The sequence below is a fragment of the Psittacula echo genome, assembly GCF_963264785.1.
Source record: "Psittacula echo genome assembly, chromosome: 18".
NCBI lineage: Eukaryota > Metazoa > Chordata > Aves > Psittaciformes > Psittacidae > Psittacula > Psittacula echo.
The window spans coordinates 6717638-6738133 of record NC_137754.1 but is presented as its reverse complement, the minus strand read 5'-3'; the positions used below and the strand labels follow the sequence as shown (position 1 = coordinate 6738133).

Below are 20496 nucleotides of genomic sequence, written 5' to 3'. Positions count from 1 at the left end.
AGGAGGGGCTGTGTGGAGTACAGAAGCAGCCTGAAGAAAGCAAAAGGGGAGAGAAGGGAATGCTTGCTAGGTAGGGACCTCCAGAGCGGGCTCAGCTCCCTGCTCATGAGATACTTACCCCTTACCAGGTGGTGTGGGGTTTTTTGATCTACCTAAGAAGCGCTATCACAGAGGACAAGAGATGACTGTCTAAGATGACCGTATCTAAGCACGATAGAGAGGACAAGAGAGGACGGGCAGTCAGTGTGATGCTGTTGGTAGATTCCGGTTGCTTTATGTCACGTGCTGGGCTGGCAGGATGTTACGTACATCTTAAGTGGAGGGTTTTATAGAATCATGGGTTGGCAAGGACCTTAAAGCTCATCCAGTTCCAACCCCTGCCATGGGCATGGACCCCTTCCACTAGAGCAGGTTGCTCCAAGCCCCTGTGTCCAACCTGGCCTTGAACACTGCCAGGGATGGGGCAGCCACAGCTTCTCTGGGCACCCTGGGCCAGCGCCTCAGCACCCTCACAGGGAAGAACCTAAAGAACTTAATGGACTTAGGACTTAGTGAACTTGAAAAGCTTTGCAAAGGTGCTTCTCGGAGCAAGGGAACATCTCGGTCTTGCTGGGTGACACATGGTGCCCAAAGCAAAGAGTTCCTCACCTGCCCATCCAGTATGTGCTGCTTGTTACGGTATGGTACCTGTATCTATGGTATGGATGGGAGGGCAACTCCTTCCATCCTGTTGGGTGCAGCGAGAGGGTGTCTCAGGAGGAATGCAGCTCCTTGCACAGAGGTTGCCAAAGGCTTAGGGCTCAGAGCAGGTCCTCTGAGCCTGAGCTCCTCTCTTGGCATTTTTGGAACAAGTGCACAGATATTACTGGAAGGTGGCTGAGATCTTCAGCCAGGGTGACAAAGATGTGGGATTTCTCCCCTCTTGGCAATGGAAGTTCTCCTCAGGTGGGGTGGCAAAGTGGTCAGTGATGTTTGGACATGCGCTGTATCCTTTTGCCTCTGGGTCTAGCCGAGTGATTTGAAGCCACTTAGGCTGGAAAGGCATCTTCCCAGCAGGAGCGAGAGCCCAAAACGTGGCATGTCTGTAGTGTCTGAAGTCATGTTTTATGTCGTTCTCTGAGGACATCTGAGTGGGCATCACATCCCTGGACCATGCAGTGGTGCCATGCGAGGTGTCATCACACCAGCAGGTCATGGGGAAACGCTGGAAGCAGAATGGGATGTGGCATCCAGGCCCTTGCATGTGTTTGCAGGACCAGAAGCAGAGCTTGCTTCCACCCTGGAGCTGATGGGATCTTGTGGGAGCAGGAGAAAGGAGGCAGTGCTGGAGGCTTACCTGGAGGTCTGGATGCATTTCATCAGCATCCCGCTCTGTTTGGCTACTGTGAGGCTGAAAGGGCAAGGACAGGATGCTTGGGAGTACGTAAGGGATGTAAGATGTGGTGCTGGACCCCAACCAGAGTGATACAGGTTGAGGCTGTGGCTGTTTGATGAGGAATCCCAGAGGTGATGGGCTCAGAGGGAAGGAGCCCCACTGAGGCCCCTGAAGAGTATGACAGGGTTTGGAGAGTGATGCTTGTGTTGCCAAAGGGGGTGGCTGATGGCCACAAGTCTCACCTAGCACAGATGGAAAGGAATCCTTGTGATAAGCAATGTCCTGTCTTAGGATGGGAAAAGGGTCCAAAGGAGCAACCGGACCCATATGTCACCATTCTTCCCTCCCTGAAGCAGCAGAGGATGGGCCAGAAGGCAAAGGCAGGCAAAGAAGGAAGATGGAGCAGTGAATTTATAGCTAAAGGAAGACTAGAGAATATCTGGAAGGAATAGCAAAGATTGAAGGAAGAATGAACTGGAGGGGGAATAAAGCCAAAGAGGATGAATAGAGAAGCTCAGAGAGTTGTAGAACAAAGGGAAGGGAGAAGCAAGGGTGCACAAGCAGGAAAACACCGAGCATCAAAAGGGGATAAATGAAAGAGTTATGAAGGAGTGAGGGCACGGGGAGTGGGAAGCAATGGAAAGGAAACAGCACGTCCTGCCTAGGTAGGAACAACCTTAAAGAGGACATGGACCTGAAATCCAGATGGGGCTATGGAGGAGGGATGGGATGGGGGGCACCCAGCGAGTCCTTGGCCTCCTGTTCTCGAGGCTTCTGAAAGTCAGGGAAAAGGATCCGCTGGGACATGCCATGGGATTGGGAGCTGCTGGAACAACAACGGGGTGGTGGCTGATGAATTACTGCCAAAAGGGAACATGGGGAAGAGGCGGGAGAACTGGAGATGTTGTTTCCCCATTCTATTGCACTCTGGCTTCCTAATTCTTCATAAAGATACCAGCAGGTTGTTACACGGTAGGTAGAACATTGGGAGTTTGGGCTGATGGATTTCCCTGGCTCCATGTAAAAACCTGGAGCACAAGGGTAGATGGCAAGGAGTTGGGAGATGACCCTAAGATAGGGTGGTCAATGCCCACGTTTCATTCTTGTGATGGCTTGTGAGGGTTTAGTCCCTGACGTGGATGGGTTTTGCATCCCCCCTGGCTTTTAGATGCCTTTGTGTTGCATTCCAATGTGGGAGAGATGTGGTTGCTGAGGGAATAGCAACCAGGCTGGCAAATCTTGTCTGCACAGCAGAGACGATGTGTCTGAAATCTGTGATGATCCTGTCCCATCAAAGGAGCACAAAAAGTGGGTTTTGCTGGGGGAAGGCTGTGAAAGGGAACGGCCTAGAGAAGGGGAAGGGAAGATCTTTCAGCATGGAGAAGAGAAGGCTCAGGGGGCACCTGATCGCTCCCTACAACTGCCTGACAGGAGGATGGAGCCAGGTCTGCTCCCAAGGAACAAGGGATGGGACAAGAGGAACTGGCCTCAAGCTGCACCAGGGCAGGTTTAGATGGAGCTGAGGAACAATTCCTGCCCCAGAGGGTGCTCAGGCATTGGAACAGGCTGCCCAGGGCAGGGCTGCAGGCACCGTCCCTGCAAGTGTTCACACACCTCAGTGCCATGGGTGGTCTTGGCAGTGATGGGGAATGGTTGGAATCAATGATCTTGAAGGTGTTTTCCATCCTGGTTGCTTCTGTGTTTCTAAGCTCTCCCCTTGCAAACGAAGCACCCAGACTGTGTGTGAGGCGGTGTGTGGCACATGGCTCGCTTGCCTGGGACATTTCACACAAGCCATCCTGTTGACTGAGGCACTTAATCCATTATCTTGATACACTCAGCTTTGGATGAGCCTCTCAGATTGGGCTGTCACACGAACGGGTTTGATGGGAGATGATCATCTTTGCTGCTGAGATGCAGAACTTTGCTCAAACTCTTCATGTCTCCTCCTTGCCCCCAGTCACTTCCCCCCAGGCTAGATGGGATGTGGGGGCACTTTGCATGCCTGCGTTTCTTCTTTAAGGGCATCAGCCTCAAACAAGAGCTTGCAGCATCATTGGCACCTTTGTGCTGGTTTCTGTAGCTAGTGAGTCCTTGTGCTATGACTCCTCTGACGGCTCCATCCCTCTTACACCAGGGAGGCTCGTGCAGAGCTGAAGGCACTGGGCACTGTGGTGTCTGTGGAGGCTATCACCTTTCCACTGAGTGCTCAAGGTGGGACGTCCCCTTCTGTGGGCAGAGCAAGTCTCTGTGGGGACCTGTCCCTTGAGTAGAGGTGGGTGATTGTTTGTCGTCTGGTATTATGTAGAGCCTGTAGGTAGCCATGTGTCATCTCACCCTACTAAAGGTGTAGGAAGAGGTCTCATTTAATGGACTAGGAGCCAAGGATGCGGAGGAGGAACACAGGGTGCTTGTGTCAGCTGCAGTGCTCAGCCAGGCTCTGCACTCTGAGGCGTCCATCAGGAATGATGTGGTGGCTAAATATAGTCCAGGGCCGCAGTGAGTGGCTCCGGTCGGGATCGATGTAAGGAGCAGCTGGGAGATGACTCAGCTCGCATGTGGTTGTGTGCATCAGCATCACATGTAACCAGCGGTCACGCAGTGATTCCTGACGTGCTGGCTCTTCCCATGTGGTTTAGCAGGGAAAAGGGATTGCCATTGGCATGGGCTGGACCTGTGCTCTCTGCTGAGTTGGTGTCTGAACCTAAGCACACATGGGGGTGTCTGTTAGAAGCACATGAGGTCCAAGCTCCCTGGCTGCTTTTGTCCCCATATGGGGTGGCTGTGGAGCAAATGCGGAGCTTGTGCCCGGAAGAAGCGCATGGACTGGTTGGTTTTGGGAATGTCACAGGGATAACTTGGCTATTTGCAACCCCTGGTTTAGGAGGCGAGGGCAGGGACACTGTGTGCTCCGATGGAGAGCGAACCGTGTCAAGCGGTTCAGGTTTGGCGCAGTAAAGGAAGGAGATAAATCACAGGCTTATTGTTATTGAATTTAGTGGCATCGCTTTCACATTCCATTTCTCTCGCCAGCTTTCCAAGCAAACAAGAAATTACAGCACAAATGTATTCTTTTTGGCCTAGCAAACATTATGCATTAAGTTACTTGTGATTAATACCATGCAGGGTCAAGGAAATCCTCTGTGGGCTGCTCCCCGATTCCTTGGGATTTAATCTGTATTCAGTTTGCTTCTAGTCGTAGCCTTTTACAAGGAAGGAAGGAGTATGAATAAGGGGGGATAAGGACCTTGTTAATACCTTCTCTCACTGCTTGTTAGTATGTTCACCTGGTTGTTAGTATGTTTGTTTCTTATCTTATATATGTAGTGCAGAGAGTAACAAGTAATGGGACAAGAGGAAAGGGCCTCAAGCTGCACCAGGGCAGGTTTAGATGGAGCTGAGGAACAATTCCTGCCCCAGAGGGTGCTCAGGCATTGGAACAGGCTGCCCAGGGCAGGGCTGCAGTCACCGTCCCTGCAAGGGTTCAAAATACATGTAGATGAGGCCCTCCATGACATGGGTCAGTGGTGGCCTTGGCAGTGCTGAGAATGATGGTTTGACTTGATGATCTTAAAGGTCTTTTCCAACCTGGTTGATCCTATGAATCTATGGGTTACTGTCTTAAGTCATGGGTATTTGCTCTGTAGGGGATGTAGGGCAAGTAAATGTAAAGAAACAAAATGAATCCAAGGAAAGCCTGCTGTCAGTAGGGAAATGATAAGGACAGCATCCATAACCGTGCTGGTGGACTATGCGATATCAGCAGGGCTATGTGTGGCCTTTGGTGACCAGGAGAGCATTAGGATGGGGCACCCAGCCTTGATCCCAACCGGTCCCCATCTCAAGGCACAGCAGCTGTGGCAGGATGTGCTTGTCAGGGCAGATTTGTGTGTGCTTTGGCTGTACCCACCTCATGGTGTTTACAGGGCACAGCAGGTTGGTTTTAGCTGCACGGTCATGTTTGGTGCTGGATCCATCCCTCCTGCCAGCACTCGCATCCTTGCATTTGCCTGGCTCCCATCCGCTCACCCCATGGGGTTAAACCTGCTAAAGGCAAAAGGAGTGTGCCCTTGAGATGCCATTGTCCTCGACAGCTTGGCTGGTAGGATCTATAGAAATGTAATCAAGGTCTTTAGGTGTTCTTCTCCAAGTCCTGGTAACCTCATAGGCAACGATCGCTGTCATGACAGGGTATTGAGCCGCATCTGCCCACTGTGTCAGCATCCTTTGCTAAGGGAAGGGGGTTAGGGCTGATGAGTGTATTGATAGTGGTATTTTCCTGCACAGGAGCAAAAGTATTTCTGTGCCTGGGAGGAGCAGAGGCTCGCATCTGTGTCCAGAACACTTGTTTCTGCGTGTCACCTTGTGCGTGTGGTTTAGGAGTTAGGGAATGGGAAAGGGATGCTGACTGTGAGCTAGGAGAGGGCTGGGAAGCTCCAGCTTACCCCCATCCCTGCATGTGTGACCCCTTTTTCAGCCTGGGAGAAAGTAGCCCTGTCCTAAGAGTGTATTGCTGGAGGACAGACAGATGGTGATGGTCCTGGGGGACAGCCCAGAGTGGGACAGGCCTGGCTCTGTTCAGAGCAAGCAGCACCTTGAGTGTTTGGAGTTGGTTTTAGCTGTCCGGGGGCACCTGCCTTCCTCTGGCAGGGAGCACGTAGGTCGAGTAAGGATGTGAGCAGAAGATAATGTCTGTGCTATGTTTGGGGTTTTATTCTCTGTCATCCATGGCTGGCACAGCCTTTCAGGTAGCGTGGTGTGTAGAGCAGGGGTGTGGGGTGACCTAGGGAGAGTGCGATGGCTGTGATTTTGCTGGTCCTGCATCACCCTCATCCTGCTCTAGGGCTTCTGTAGGAAAGAGCACACATAAGACAGCCAGGCTGCCTTGCGGAGCAGGGGTAGACATCCTGGGGGTCACACCAGATGCTGTCCTTCAGGTCTAGCACTGCTTGTGAGGAGCGCTGGTTTGCAGGATTGTGACAAGTGCCCAGTAGTGGGAGGGCTTCTCTGGGATGACGTGGTTGGTTTTAGATGTTCCTGGTACCTGCTGAGGTGCTGTAACTGGCAGGGCGAGGTGCAGGGAGGCTGGTAATAGGGGATAACGTCATCTCCTAGTCCCAGCAAGGAAGGGCCATCAGAGCTCATCAGAGTCAACTGGCACCGCTCTGAGCGTTAACTACGTTTTCCAGCAGTGCACACTTTTCATTTCCAGATTGCTGCTTCCCCCCTATGAAGGACTTAAACAATCTTCCTTGCTATAACAGACTGTGTACTTCTGTATTCATGTGTCAAGGTGTTGGGCAATTTACTGCCTTGCAGGGCACATCTGACTGCAGAGACTGGTCTGCGTCCCCACTGTGGCTTGTCCCACTGAGGGAGGTGGTTGGGGAAGCAGGTGTAGGGTGTTCTGGTTAAGGTTGGAATGGAGTTAACTTGCTTCCCAGTAGCTGGTACAGTGCTGTGCTTTGGATTTAGTCTGAGAATGCTGCTGATAACACAGTGAATTTTAGTTGTTGCTAAGTAAGTAGTACTTACCCTGATCCGAGAACTTCTCAGGCTCTTGTGCTCTGCCAGTGAGGAGGGGCACAAGAAGCTGGGAGGGAGCATTATCCCCTTTTAGCTTTATATTCTGTCCCCATGTTTACTTCCCTTATCATTATTATTATAGAATACATTATAATGTATTTTATATACATTGTCTATTTTATATTGTATATTGTTAAGTTCTGGGCCCCTCACTGCAAGAGGGGCATTGAGGTGCTGGAGTGGGGCCAGAGAAGGGCAGTGGAGCACAAGTGTGATGGGGAACGGCTGAGGGACCTGGGGGGTTCAGTCTGGAGAAGGCTCAGGGGGACCTGATCGCTCCCTACAACTGCCTGAGAGGAGGATGGAGCCAGGTCTGCTCCCAAGGAACAAGGGATGGGACAAGAGGAACCGGCCTCAAGCTGCACCAGGGCAGGTTTAGATGGAGCTGAGGAACAATTCCTGCCCCAAAGGGTGCTCAGGCATTGGAACAGGCTGCCCAGGGCAGGGCTGCAGTCACCGTCCCTGCAAGTGTTCACACAGCTCAGTGCCATGGGTTAGTGGTGGCCTTGGCAGTGCTGGGGAGCGGTTGGGCTGGATGAGCTTAAAGCTCTTTTCCAACCTGATTGATCCTGTGATTCTATGATTGTACTGTAGTTACAAACACTCTTCTTATCTCAACTGTGGGTATTACACTCCTATGATTCTCCTCCCTTTCTCACTTGGAAAGGGGGAAAAAGAGGGGTGAGTGAGTTGCTGCATAGTACGTAGTTGTTGGCTGGATTTAAACAACAACAGGGCACCCCTGATGTCCCCTTCCAGGCAGTGTCTGTATTGGCTGTGGCAGATTTCTGACTCTTCCCAGTGGGAGCACCCTTGTTTCAAGGGTCAGGTATGTGATGCTGTGCAACCTGGGGTCTGTTCACCTTGTGTGCTTTAGGAATGGGATTGGGACAGTATTCCTGGTGTTGCAGGAGTGGTGTCAGGTCTCAGTCACTCCCAGGGAGCTGTGTCCGACTGCCTGGAATGCTGGGAAGCGACGTCTGGGAATGGGCTTTAATTGCTTTTTACCAGGGCCGGGTTATTTATGGATGTGCAGATTGCCAAGTTATTTATTAGATGGAGTATCTGGGGATAGAGTCCTATAAATCACCATGGCTGGTATTGAAGGGAGCAGACGCTCAGTAATTTAAACAGCTTTCTTTAATAAACATGCTAAAATATGAGGCTCGTTGCAGGATGTAACAAGAACTGGATATTGGGATCTTGGATGTGTGTGTCTGGGGAGAAAACCAGTGTATCTGGTCCCCACTGGGCACTGGGGACCCCTCTGTGCTGGACTCCAGTCTGATACACTGGGTTGGTGACTGGACGGGGCAATGGGGTGGATGCAGCCAGCTGGTGATGGGGCAGGTCTTGAAGATGGGTATTCCTGGTGTGTTTGACAGTGGGTTTGCTCCTGCTTGTGTCTTGCAGTTCCCCCCCAGATCGTGAACATCTCATCAGACATCACTGTCAATGAGGGCAGCAGCGTCACCCTCATGTGCCTGGCTTTTGGGAGACCGGAGCCCACCGTCACGTGGAGACACCTCTCTGGGAAAGGTGAGACCGTGCTCAGGGGTCAGTGGATGAGGGGTCTGAGGCAGGATCTCACGTGGAATGAATGGACCATAGACATCAGAGCAGCCCTCCAATATCTGAAGGGGGCTACAAGGATGCCAGATGCTTTATCAGGGACTGTAGCGATAGGACAAGGGGTGATGGGTTCAAACTGAAACAGGGGAAGTTCAGCTTGGATCTAAGGAAGAAGTTCTTTACAGTGAGGATGGTGAGGCGCTGGAATGGGTTGCCTAAAGAATTGCTGAATGCTAGATCCCTGGCAGTGTTCAAGGCCAGGTTGGACAGAGCCTTGGGTGGCATGTTCTAGTGGAAGGTGTCCCTGCCCATGGCAGGGGGCTGGAACTGGATGATCTTAAGGTCCTTTCCAACCCAAACCATTCTGTGGTTCTGTGGTTTTATGTCCCTGTAGAGGAGGCCAAAGGCAGCGCAAAGATTTCTGTTGCAGAGGGTGGAGATGCTGTGCCTAGGTACGGGTTGAAGATGTCCCAACCTTCCTGGGTGAACGGGAGACCAGAATGGGGGCTGTCAGAGGAGGGCAGGTCTATGGGTGAGATCCCGGCACTGGTGTCTGTGGGTGACAGTGTGATCTGTTTGGGCCATCTCCCAGGGCAGGGCTTTGTCAGCGAGGACGAGTACCTGGAGATCACGGGCATCACTCGGGAGCAGTCCGGGGAGTATGAGTGCAGCGCCGTCAATGACGTGGCTGTTCCCGACGTGCGGAAAGTCAAAGTCACCGTCAACTGTGAGTGCAAGGGCCGGGGGAATGGTGGTGGGTGGTGGGAGCGTGGCACAGGGTGACATGGCATGGGATCTCCACAGACCCACCGTACATCTCCAATGCCAAGAACACAGGCGCCTCGGTGGGCCAGAAGGGCATCCTGCAGTGCGAGGCCTCGGCTGTCCCCGTGGCAGAGTTTCAGTGGTTCAAGGAGGACACTAGGTGAGAGTTAAGGTGGTCAAGGGCCTCGTATGGAGGCCGAGTGGGTTCAACACATTGTGCTGGGTCCAAGTGGGTTGTTTCTTCCAGAGGCAATGGTGGTGGCTGGTAGGGTTGATGTGGGATGCGTAGGTTATGCAGGGAGATGGGTTAAGGGATGGAGAGCGTGTCAGGGCTTGTCTTGGTGGGATGTGGGGAGTCTGGAGGGGGAATGTGTGGGACTTAGCTGGTGGGAAGGGCAGGGAGCACAGCATGTTGCGCTCTAAGCGTCATCAATGTGGCTTTGAACCCTGCAGGTTAGCCAATGGACTGGAAGGTGTGCGGATCGAGAGCAAGGGCCGCCTGTCCACGCTGACTTTCTTCAACGTCTCAGAGAAGGACTATGGCAACTACACGTGTGTGGCCACAAACAAGCTGGGCAACACCAATGCCAGCATCATCCTGTATGGTAGGTACCCTGGTTTTATTTGCAGCAAGGTGTAGTGAGGAGGAGGAGGAGGAGGAAGAAGAAGAAGAGGAGGAAGGAGAAGAGGAGGAGGAGGATGAAGAGGAGGAGGATGTGTGGCCAGCGATGAAAGGGAGTGGGTTTTATGTAGCAATGCCAGCCCATCGAGGTGCCAAATGGCGCGAGCTCTGAGCACAAGGATACATCAGAGGATGGTGAGGAGACCTGCCTTGGCCCATGCAGGAGGGCACTGCTTGGCAGTGCTTGGTGGTGGCCACAGTGGGTGTTTAGGGATGAGCAGCGGACGGTGAAGAGACAGACAGGACATCGTTGGAACGCAGGCCCAAGGAGAAGGCCCCAGCAGGTAAGGACACACTTTGGGGACACAGTGAAGGGTATTTGCAGGTTGTCCCATTGGCAAGGATACAGGCAGTTGTTAAGGGGTGCAGGTAGTGGCAGGTTGAGAAGTGTAGGTGTCAAGTGGCGTAGGTGTCAAGTTGGGTATCGTAGGTGGCACCTGAGGTAGTATAGGTGGTAATTTGGCTAGCATAGGTATCAGGTTGGGAAGCCTAAGTGTTAGGTTGTATAACATCAGTGTTAGGTTGGGGATTTAGGTGTCACTTTGCGTACTGTGTTAGATTGGATACTGTAAGTGGCACTTTGGGTAGCACAGGTGGGTAGTGTTGGTGGCACTTGAGGAACCATAAGTGTTAGGCTGGGTATCTAGGTGGCACTTTGGGTACTGTAGGTGTTAGGCTGGGTAGAGTAGGTGGCACTTTGGGTACTGTAGGTGTTAGGCTGGGTAGAGTATGTGGCACTTTAGGTAGCGTAGGTGTTAGGCTGGGTAGCATTACTTGGCAATTTAGGTGGTGTTAGGTTGGATATCATAGGTGTTAGGCTGGATGCTGTAGGTGGCACTTTGGGAACCATAGTTGTTAGGCTGGGTAGCATAGGTGGCACTTTGGGTACTATATGTGATAGGTTGGGTAGCGGAGGTGGCACTTTGAGAACCATAGGTGTTAGGCTGGGTAGAGTATGTGGCACTTTAGGTAGTGTAGGTGTTAGGCTGGGTAGCATACGTGGCAATTTAGGTGGTGTTAGGTTGGATACTGTAGTTGGCACTTTGGGAACCATAGGCTGGGTAGCCTAGGTGGCATTTTGAGTACTACATGTGATAGGTTGGGTAGCAGAGGTGGCACTTTGGGAACCATAAGTGTGTGGCATTTCTTTAGGTAGTATAAGTGTTAGGTTGGGTAGCGTAGGTGTCAGTTTGGAAGCCATAGGTGTTGGGCTGGGTAGAGTATGTGGCACTTTAGGTGTCAGGCTGGGTAGCATACCTGGCACGTTAGGTTGGGTAAGTGCTGGCGGCACTTTGGGTACTATAGGTGTTAGGTTGGGTGTTGTAAGTGGTACATAGGGTAGTGAAGGCTTGGTAGTATAGGTGCCACTTGAGGTAGCATAGGTGGCACTTTGGGTGTGCTCGTGCAGCTGACTCAGGGTTAGCACAGCTTTATTAGACCAGTTACATCAGAGTAGTGGGTTGTGAATAGAGACAGGGGAGATAGGGAGGGAGGGCGTGGGGTGAGGTGTAGGGAGCAGAGGGACCCCCTTGCACTCTGTCAACTGGCACCAGGCACCATAAATAATCCCATCCCAGATGGGACCTCTTATAAGAAGGGAAGGGAGGGGGAGCAGAGGGACACCCCTGCACTCTGTCAATTGGCACCAGGCACCATAATCCCATCCCAGAGGGGACTTATTATAGGAAGGGGAGGTATAGGAAGGGTAGGAGAAGCTAACTCCCTCCCCTTCCTTCCCCTACCTCCTCCCCCCCCATCCCCCCAAGCTCTCCCCCATCCCCTCCGCTAACTCTTTCCATCCCCCTCAACCCCTTCCCTCCCCTCTGGAAGGAAGGGGCTAGGGGGACGGATAGGGTTTTCCTATACCTGCCCAGAGTCCATCCCGAATGTTGTGTCCCTTCTGGAATCGCAGCTCTCGTCACCGATCATCCCGAGGAGCCTGACCTGTTACCTGCAAAGAAGAGCACCCACCACCATCACCATCTCTTCATGCGTTGGCTGTTGGCCACCTTTCCTGCCCACCACCAGGCCCATCTGCTTCCTTCAGTCCTGATGGTTGCATGGTCTCCTCCATCGTTCCCTCCTCCATCGTTGTCTCCACCACAAAGATGTGGTTCTGTGCTGTGGACTGAGAGCTGCTCGCAGCTGATACCTGAAATGTCCTAAAAGAGAAAGTCCTACCTATCCAGATAGTCCTCCTAACTCCCTCTGCAACAACTCACCAGTGCCTACATCTCAGCAAGAGGATTCATAGTGACTCTTGCTAGGATGTCAACTTTTGTCTCCCTTGGTCTTCACTGGATCTCCTCGTACTTCCTGATGTTCTGGATCTGGAACCTCCTTCTCTGGCTGCCCATCCATTTCTGTCCACGTGAGCCAAGCTGCCTGGGGATTAAACCCTCTACTCTGTCTACCAAGCTTCCTCCCCACACTCTTCGGCCTGGTGGCATGCCTAGCCCTACACCATGGCCATGCTCCAACCTTGTATCTGTCCCTCATCATCTCCTCCTGCCTCTCCACAGGCATGTGAAGCATGGGCAGACCTGTGTCTGGTCTCTCCTCCATGCCTTTACCTCCCTGGCTCTTCCTAACTGGCACCCACGTGCACCCCCCTACCCAAATCCTTCCCAAATAAGAGCCTTCATCCTACGAGATGCAACAAACCTCCTTTCCACACACAGACCTCAATGGCTGCATCTTCTTTGTCCTCCTCTTCCTCCTTGCCTGCTTCCTAAGAGCCCCCTCACACCATGACCCCGAAACATCACCATGCACCTGGACAGTCCACATGTCTGGCCGATGCCATCTCCAACTCATGCTCAGCACTGAAGGCCAATGCCTTTAGTGCTGAGAATGAGTTGTCTCACTTCCAAGCACCTCTGAAATGGCATCTGGTTGCTCCTCTTCCTCACTGTTGCCACTGCTGTCTGTCTGTCCTGGCTTCTGCCGGTGTTAAACCACGATGCTGTCCTAGACATGTGCCTGATAGGAAGAAATCCCACATCAACCCCCTGTGATTGCCCTGGCCACGGCAACTGGTCTCCACGAGGCTAACTAACTCCCACATTGTCCCTTTCCATTCCATGCCAAAGCTCAACCCATGGCAAGCAGCTTGCAAGTGTTACAGCTCACCAACTAACTCTGCTGTCCAGGGACCAAAACACCTCCAAATACAGCCTGTGAACACCTTAACACCCCCAGCCACAGGGGGTCCATCCTGCCCACCCAGAGACTCAAGTCCAGGATGGCCAAGAGCACTCAAACCAAGCAACAGCAGCACACTTCTTTCCTCACCCTTGTGCTCCTGCTAAAGACTTGCCTGCACAACCACACTCCAAATAAACTATGTCCTCTGCCACCTTCTCATGCCTGTGGGGCCTCACCAAGCACTTTCCTCCTCCTCCTCCAACAAAGACGACGCTTCCTCTAAATGTCCCTCAGGCTCTTTGCCTGCCTCCTCACCACCACCACCAGCAACGCTCTCCAAGCAATGGATAAACCAGCATCCCTACGAGTGGGGAATGCAACACCCCAGGAACACCCAGCACGGGGTGTGGGGTATGAAGGACAATGGGCAGGTGGGTCACTCGGGGTCACCTGCACTGCCCTTAATGCTCTCCTTTGTCTTCTTCTCTCCCCTGCACAGGCCCCGGAGCGGTGCACGACGGCGGCAACGCGGCGTCCCGAGCGGGCGCCGGGCTCTGCCTTTGGGCCACCCTCCTCGCTCGTCTCCTCCTCGACTTTTGATAAGGGAGCGGAGGGTCCCGGGAGGCCCCCGCTGCCCCCCACGGCACCCGGGGACTCCTCTCCATGGGGCGGGCGATGCGCCAGAGGATGGGCGCGGAGCAGCCGGGGATGGGCCCGTCTCGGTGCCCTTCTCGCCGCCGGTTACGCTGTACAGACCCCACCACGTGCCACCAGACTGTCACCCACCGATGTCACCCCAGGGATGTGGTCCGGCACGGACGGGGCTCCCCACAGGCACGGAGCTGTCGCCAGGGATATCCATCTCGTTGTGTCACTAAGCCACCTATGCCCAAAAAGACCCCAAGGGCTGAAGCCCCATGGCTCTGCCTTCAGCCCTCTCGGTCCTGAATGTCACTTCTCGCTGCCAAAGCTCCTCCCTAAGCACCCTCAGTGGCCCTTTCCAAGGGGATCACCCAACACAACCAGGGTCAAACCCCTCACATTAGTCCTTCTCCCAGCTACCATCTTCCTTACCCAAAGCACCATCACATTCCTGAGGGCAGGAGCCCGGTCACCCAGGAATGTGAGCCCTGAGGACTGCCACCAGCCCTCTTGGGGACCTCCTGCTCACCAGATGGGGCAGCCAGGCTGCCACCCCTCTTTGCTCCAGACCGCTGCCCACTCCTCTGCTGCCCTCCCAATGTCAGGGCCTGCCCCGTGGCTCTCGCCCTGATGCGCTGCCAGCACTTGGAATCATGGAATCAACCAGGTTGGAAAAGACCTTTAAGGTCATCAAGTCCAACCTTTATCCCAGCACTGCCAAGGCCACCGCTAACCCATGGCACTGAGGGCCTCAGCTACATGATTTGGGAACACTTGCAGGGATGGTGACTCCAGCCCTGCCCTGGGCAGCCTGTTGCAATGCCTCAGCACCCTTTGGGGAAGGAATTGTTCCTCAGCTCCATCTAAACCTGCCCTGGTGCAGCTCGAGGCCGTTTCCTCTTGTCCTATCCCTTATTCCTTGGAAGAAGAGACAAATCCCCACTTCACTAAAACCTCCTTTCAAGTAGTTGGGGAGGTTCCTCCACGCTTGTTTTCCCAAGCACTTTCCAACCTGCACATCAAAAGCACAACACTACCACACTGGGCAGAGGCACTAAATGACACAGCAAAACACCAGGTCCTGACACTGGCACCCAGAGGGGATGGGACCACTCCTCGCCTCCCTGTTCTCTCATTGTGGCCTCTCCTACCATTTGGCCAAGTATCCCTGCTCTTTGAGGGGTGGAACACACATGGGAGCACACTCTGAGCTGTAACATCCGCATTCTGCCTTTTCTCACACACACCACGTGCCCCTGCCTGAAGAAAGTCCATCTAATGCACTTGACCCTATGGAAGAGGCTCTGGCTCCATCACTTGCTGCAGGGACAAGGACAGCTCTTATGCCCTGAGCTTGCTACTTGCCAATCCCTGCTGCTGCTACATGCCTTGGACACCAAAATGGATGCAACCAGACTCTACCCTCTGCTTCCTCCCCTGCTACCCATGATGATGGCCCCATAACCTCCCTGCCTACTGAATCACAGCCCCAACAGCATCCTGCACCACAGTCCCGTATGTGGTGGCAGCCCTGAGCCTTCCCAATGCTCCATGTCCACCTGGGAATGCACCAGGGATAGACCCTCCTGTCCTGCCCCTGCACAGTCACCTGCAATGCCAGACCTTATGCCTGGACACAGAGCTTCAACTCTACAACAACACACCGAGCAAGCACACAAAGCATCCAAGTCCTGCCCTATGCCTCCCCATGCCTTGTCCCTTCCTTCTCCTTCCATAAGTGACATGGCTTAAGAGCAGTGACCATGCACATGCTGCCTTTCCCATGCAAACTTTGCTGCTACCACAACCTCCTTGCTCTGCCATCCTGCTGGAGAAAGCTGGGGCTGATGTTCCTCAACGCACAAGATGATAGAATCAACCAGGTTGGAAAAGACCTTTAAGATCATCAAGTCCAACCATTACCCCAGGACTACCAAGACCACCACTAAACCATGTCATTGAGGGCTACCCTCGAGCCAGAAGCCACCATGGGCCACCTCTCCATCCTCTATGCAGCCCCACAGGGACAGGACCTACACAAAAAGAAAGCAACAGCTACAACATCTCAATGGATGCTCCTGCCTCCACACCCTGGATGTTCAACATGTACCATGGCTGACTGCTAAAACCAACACGGCCCGATGCGCTGGCTTACCTGATGGATGAGGATCCAGCACAGTGCTGACCTGGAGAGTCCATGTCTTGCAGTCCCTGTGGTCCTGCTCCTCTTCTCCAGCAGTGATCTGGGTCCTAGCACATGGCCCCGGGTGGCACCATCTTCAGCCGGCGCGGCGATAAGCACGTCCTTCTCATGTGCCAGCTCCAAAAATCCCCTTGGGCAAAGGAGATAGCTCGCCCCGACACCTTCACCGGTCCACAGCACCCTGTGACGGCCCCTCACCACCCCTCCGTGCCCCTTCCCGACCAGCCCCGTATGTCCCTATCCCCACAGCAAACGCTGGCATAGCCCCAGATGCACAAGGGCAGTGGCATATTGGAGGTGACGACGAGACACCGTGATGCACGCTGATGCCAGCGGGCCCGGCGCCGGGGCCACCCCATGCCCCATCCTCCTCCTCCTCCCTGGGTTGGGGCTCCCCCATCCTCTGCCTCGGATGGTGGTTGACATTCCCGTGCCGTGTAACGTGCCATTGTGAGGAACGTGTTGGCTGTTGGAGGCCGGCTCTCCCCGTTGGGACGCTCGGGGGGTGGCCGGGCACCCGGGATGGGGGGAATGTGGCTCCCGGGTCTCTCCGGCTGATGGCCGTGATGGCCAGTCTTGAGTTTCCGTCATTGTATTCCAAGGGTGGCTCTACTACCTGAGATTTGTGCATGTTACATTGTAGTTGTAACCTTTTCTAATTCGGCAAGAATAAGAGATGGTTGTGATTGTGCAGTGTATCAATAAAGTTTGACCAACTTTGTACCTTCGGGGCTTTGCTTCATGGACCCCATAAACACAGTGATGGATGCTTTGACCTCCCCCATCCCAACCAGGGGTTGTTCAAGTGTCCCTCATCCCATGTGTCTCCCCTGGGGCCCAGACGTACCTGCTGATGGAGACCCTGCGAGGTAAAGACCAGCTTTGCTCTTATGGCTCACCTAAGTTCTGCAGAAGCTGCTCAGTTGCGAGCTTCCTTTGAGCGGTTCTTGGCATCTTCTCCATTGTCTCTTAACAAGACCTGCTCCAGCAACTAAACCTACCCACAAAGTCTCTGTGGACAACACGCTCCTAAGGGTGGTTTGCTCCCATTGGGATCTGACAGTGTGTGACATGGACGAAAAGTCTTCATCAAAGGACTAAGACCACAAGGACCGGGAGCAGAAGCAGCTTGCTCCCCAGCACGGCTATCATCTCACCCTAAAAACATGGGGCTTGGATAGTCCCCAGGGGATGCTTCCTGTTTCCACCCCATCTACTGGGAGAAAACATTCAACAAGCTCCCCTAAAGGTGGACAGGGGACCTGGGGACCCCTTTGAGTGATCCCAGCAGTAAGGTAAGTGCTTCCTGAGGAAAGGGGTCTGGGAAGGGGTGAGCTGCCCTACACTGTGGGTCCTCCCGGGTGTCCCAAACACTGCTGTCCCTGTGGTGTATGAGCCTGGCAGAAAGTCTCCCTGCCTTGGATGAGCTACATCCTGACCCCATGCTCCTCTTCCCGAAAGGCTTTCCCCAGTGTTACCATGGGAAACCCTCTCTGCTTTGAGCCTCTCCAAAACCAAGTTCCTATCAGGGAGCTAGGAATGATGTGGCAGAACTACATGAGCCATGAGGCAACACTTGCCTCTTTCACATTAGTCCCTGTGTATTCTACCACTGTCTGGCCATGCCAGGTCTGTTGGGTGTCTGGCAATGGATCAGCCTCTACGGGAGATAAACACCTATGGACAGCCTGATATCCCATCTGCCAGCACACCTCACTGGCACCATCACCCAGCACCAGGGATGCAGTGCAGCCCCTTTCCACGTGTCCCTGGCCTTGGGTTGCCCATTGGCTCCCTTCCTGGTTTGGAGGTTTCCTCCCTGGCCCTCAACAACACCCAACTTGTGCCTAAGGACAAGGACCTCAGCTGCTAGGTCCAGAAGGACGGAGAGTGTATTTCCATCCCTGTCCACCACCAAGAGACACCAGTACATATGTCAATAAATACATACAGAAATACATCCACGGAGCAGCCTTGCTCTCAGTCTTTAACTTGCTCTTTGTCCCTCAGCCTCTGGCATCAGACACTCCTTGATCTCTCACCTACAGCACCAGAAAGTTGATAGTTACAGAGAGGTGAAGGAGATGGCCCCATTAACTCTATCCCCGTCCCTGGTTGATGGGCATGAGCCCTCCCCTTGCCCTTGAAGCACTGCCTTTGCTGCCAGGCTGGTTCTACTTGTCCTGGCAGCCCCAAGAGCTGCACAAAGCCCTCCACCACCTTTCTCCCTGGCAGAGACAGAGGTACATCTGCTGCCAAAGACAAATCTGGCTGCAATGCTTGCTCTTATAAACCACATCCACTGGAAAGGGCTGGTTCCAGCTTCCCCATACTGAGGCTGGGCTGGCCAGATGCCTCCTCCCAGTGCCATCCTGACCCTGGGATGCAGGAAACTGCCCAATTGTCCTGTCTCCATATCCTCATTACCCTCTCCCTTACTTGGGACTTTGCCTTTGAGTACAGCTCAAATCCTATAATCAAAAAGGTTGGAAAAGACCTGTAAGATCAGCAAGTCCAACCTTTACTACAGCACTGCCAAGGCAGTGACCCACATCACTGAGGGCCTCGGCTACATGGTGTGTGAACCCTTCCACGGATGGTGACTCCAGCACTGTCCTGAGCAGCCTGTTCCAATGCTTGAGGGCCCTTTGGGGAAGGAATTGTTCCTCAGCAACATCTAAACCTCTCCTGGTGCAGCTTGAAGCTGACTCCTCTTGTCCTATCCCTTGTTCCTTGCGAGAAGAGCCAGACCAATATTGCTCAGCCACTAATATGTCACAAGGCAACTCCTTACCATGCCTTTTGCTCTCTCCCTCTTCTCCACGCGCATCTCTTGGGTGACACAAACTCATCATAAGGCCAAGAAATCAAAACCCCAACAAAAGAGTCCTGCCATCACTAACAAGCAGCTTCTGATCCTACAAGAACATGCCAAGCAGCTTGAGGAAAACCAGCATAGGGAGCCTACAGACCAAAAGCACCAAGCAACCATCAGCAAAACACCAAGACTGATACAAGAAAGTTGTATCTACAGCCAGACTCCAGCCCAGGACTCTTCACCCTGTGCTTGGCATCCAGTTTCCTACACTCACCTCGTCACCGCGTCTCCTTCCCATGGGACTCTGTTCAGCCAATCCACAAGGCTCATGGAAAGCTTTTGGGATACCGAGTGGGATCCTGCATGGGGGAAAGAGGGCAGAGGCACCGCCACACACTCCCCATGTACTCACCAAAGCCTTACCTGTGACACATCACTGGTGAGGTCCGGGGTGCCTTCTCTCCCGGTGTCCCTCCCCATGTCCCCCCCTGTCACCCAGGGTGGGAGAGCACGGCAATGAGCACCACAACCAGACGGAGCGGCCACATGGAACAATCGTTTTAATGGATAGGCAGAGAGAGCCCCCCCCTCGCCGCCCGCCCGTGCTCCCCGCGTGCCCCCCGCTGTCGGCTGCAGGGAAGGAAAGGAACCCAAAGGAGGAAAAGTGACCGCAGGAGAGACCCACCACTGGAACATTCCCAATCCCACGGTTCGGGGTGGCCGGGTGCCCATCGCTTCGCCGCCTTTTCCTTATCTCTTTGTTGTTTTTTATATATATATATATACACACACACACACACGCAAACACACACACACATATACATACATATATATATATATATATAAAAATAGAAAACTGAGCTACATAGATCTCCCCCTATCCCTGCCCCATGGCAAAAGGCGACAGAGATGGGCCCCGGTCCCCCGTGGCCCTTTGTCACCGGTGACCCGAGAGCAGGAAGGTGAAGGGGTTTGGGGACATGTGGACCAAGACGCTGGTCTCGTTGAGGACCAATACACACCTAACTCCATATACAGCATGCAGTAATGGCAGCGGAAGGACCCAGCTGGGAACAGTGGCTAGAAGGCTAACCAAAAAGAAAAATTATATATATATATATATGTATATTTATATATACTGTATATATATATCCCATAAAAAGATTTCGCGTCTCCCTCCGCCTCGATGTGTGGCGAGAGTTGCCTGTGCCCTCGGCAAGAAATGTTCAGACATCAGACTGCTTTTTGGGCCGGTTTTGGGGGGATTTTGCACAGGTTTCTTTCTTCTCCTCCTCCATGCCTCCTTGGCCGCGCGGCGCTTGACAACTTCTCTCTTCTCGCTCCTCCTCTCCTTTCTGCCTTTCTTCTTTATTCCTCCTTTTGGTTTTTTTCTTCCCCCTCGTTTTTTGCATCTCTGTTTTTTAGGAACTAAGAGTTCTAGGCTCGTATCAGAAAATACAATTAATAAAATGAACCATGATACAGAATCCCTTCTCATTCACAATGTCCGCGGGTGGTACGATGAACGCGTGGCTCGACGCCGGTCTCCTTCCTCCCTTTCTGTCGGTGGTGGTGTGGTAACTGTTGAAGATCTATATATCTATACATATATATATATATATGTATATGTGGATATATATATATATTCTGGAACACAAATGGCAGCACAGTCCATGAGAAGACGGGGAAATCTCAGCCAAGAAGAG

The 20496-nt window shown here is 53.1% G+C and overlaps 1 protein-coding gene across 1 annotated transcript in view; it reads left to right on the top strand.

Moving 5' to 3' along the window:
• Window positions 1–13727, top strand: part of LOC308228304 (opioid-binding protein/cell adhesion molecule homolog) — a gene marked incomplete at both ends in the record, with an annotated part of 96048 nt that extends 82321 nt beyond the window's left edge. The window contains 5 exons of the mRNA XM_080631590.1: window positions 8375–8500; window positions 9126–9260; window positions 9338–9458; window positions 9752–9903; window positions 13627–13727. Of these exons, the coding sequence (XP_080487716.1) occupies window positions 8375–8500; window positions 9126–9260; window positions 9338–9458; window positions 9752–9903; window positions 13627–13727 (635 nt within the window). The remainder of the gene's footprint in view (window positions 1–8374; window positions 8501–9125; window positions 9261–9337; window positions 9459–9751; window positions 9904–13626) is intronic.
• Between the last annotated feature and the right edge of the window lie 6769 nt (window positions 13728–20496).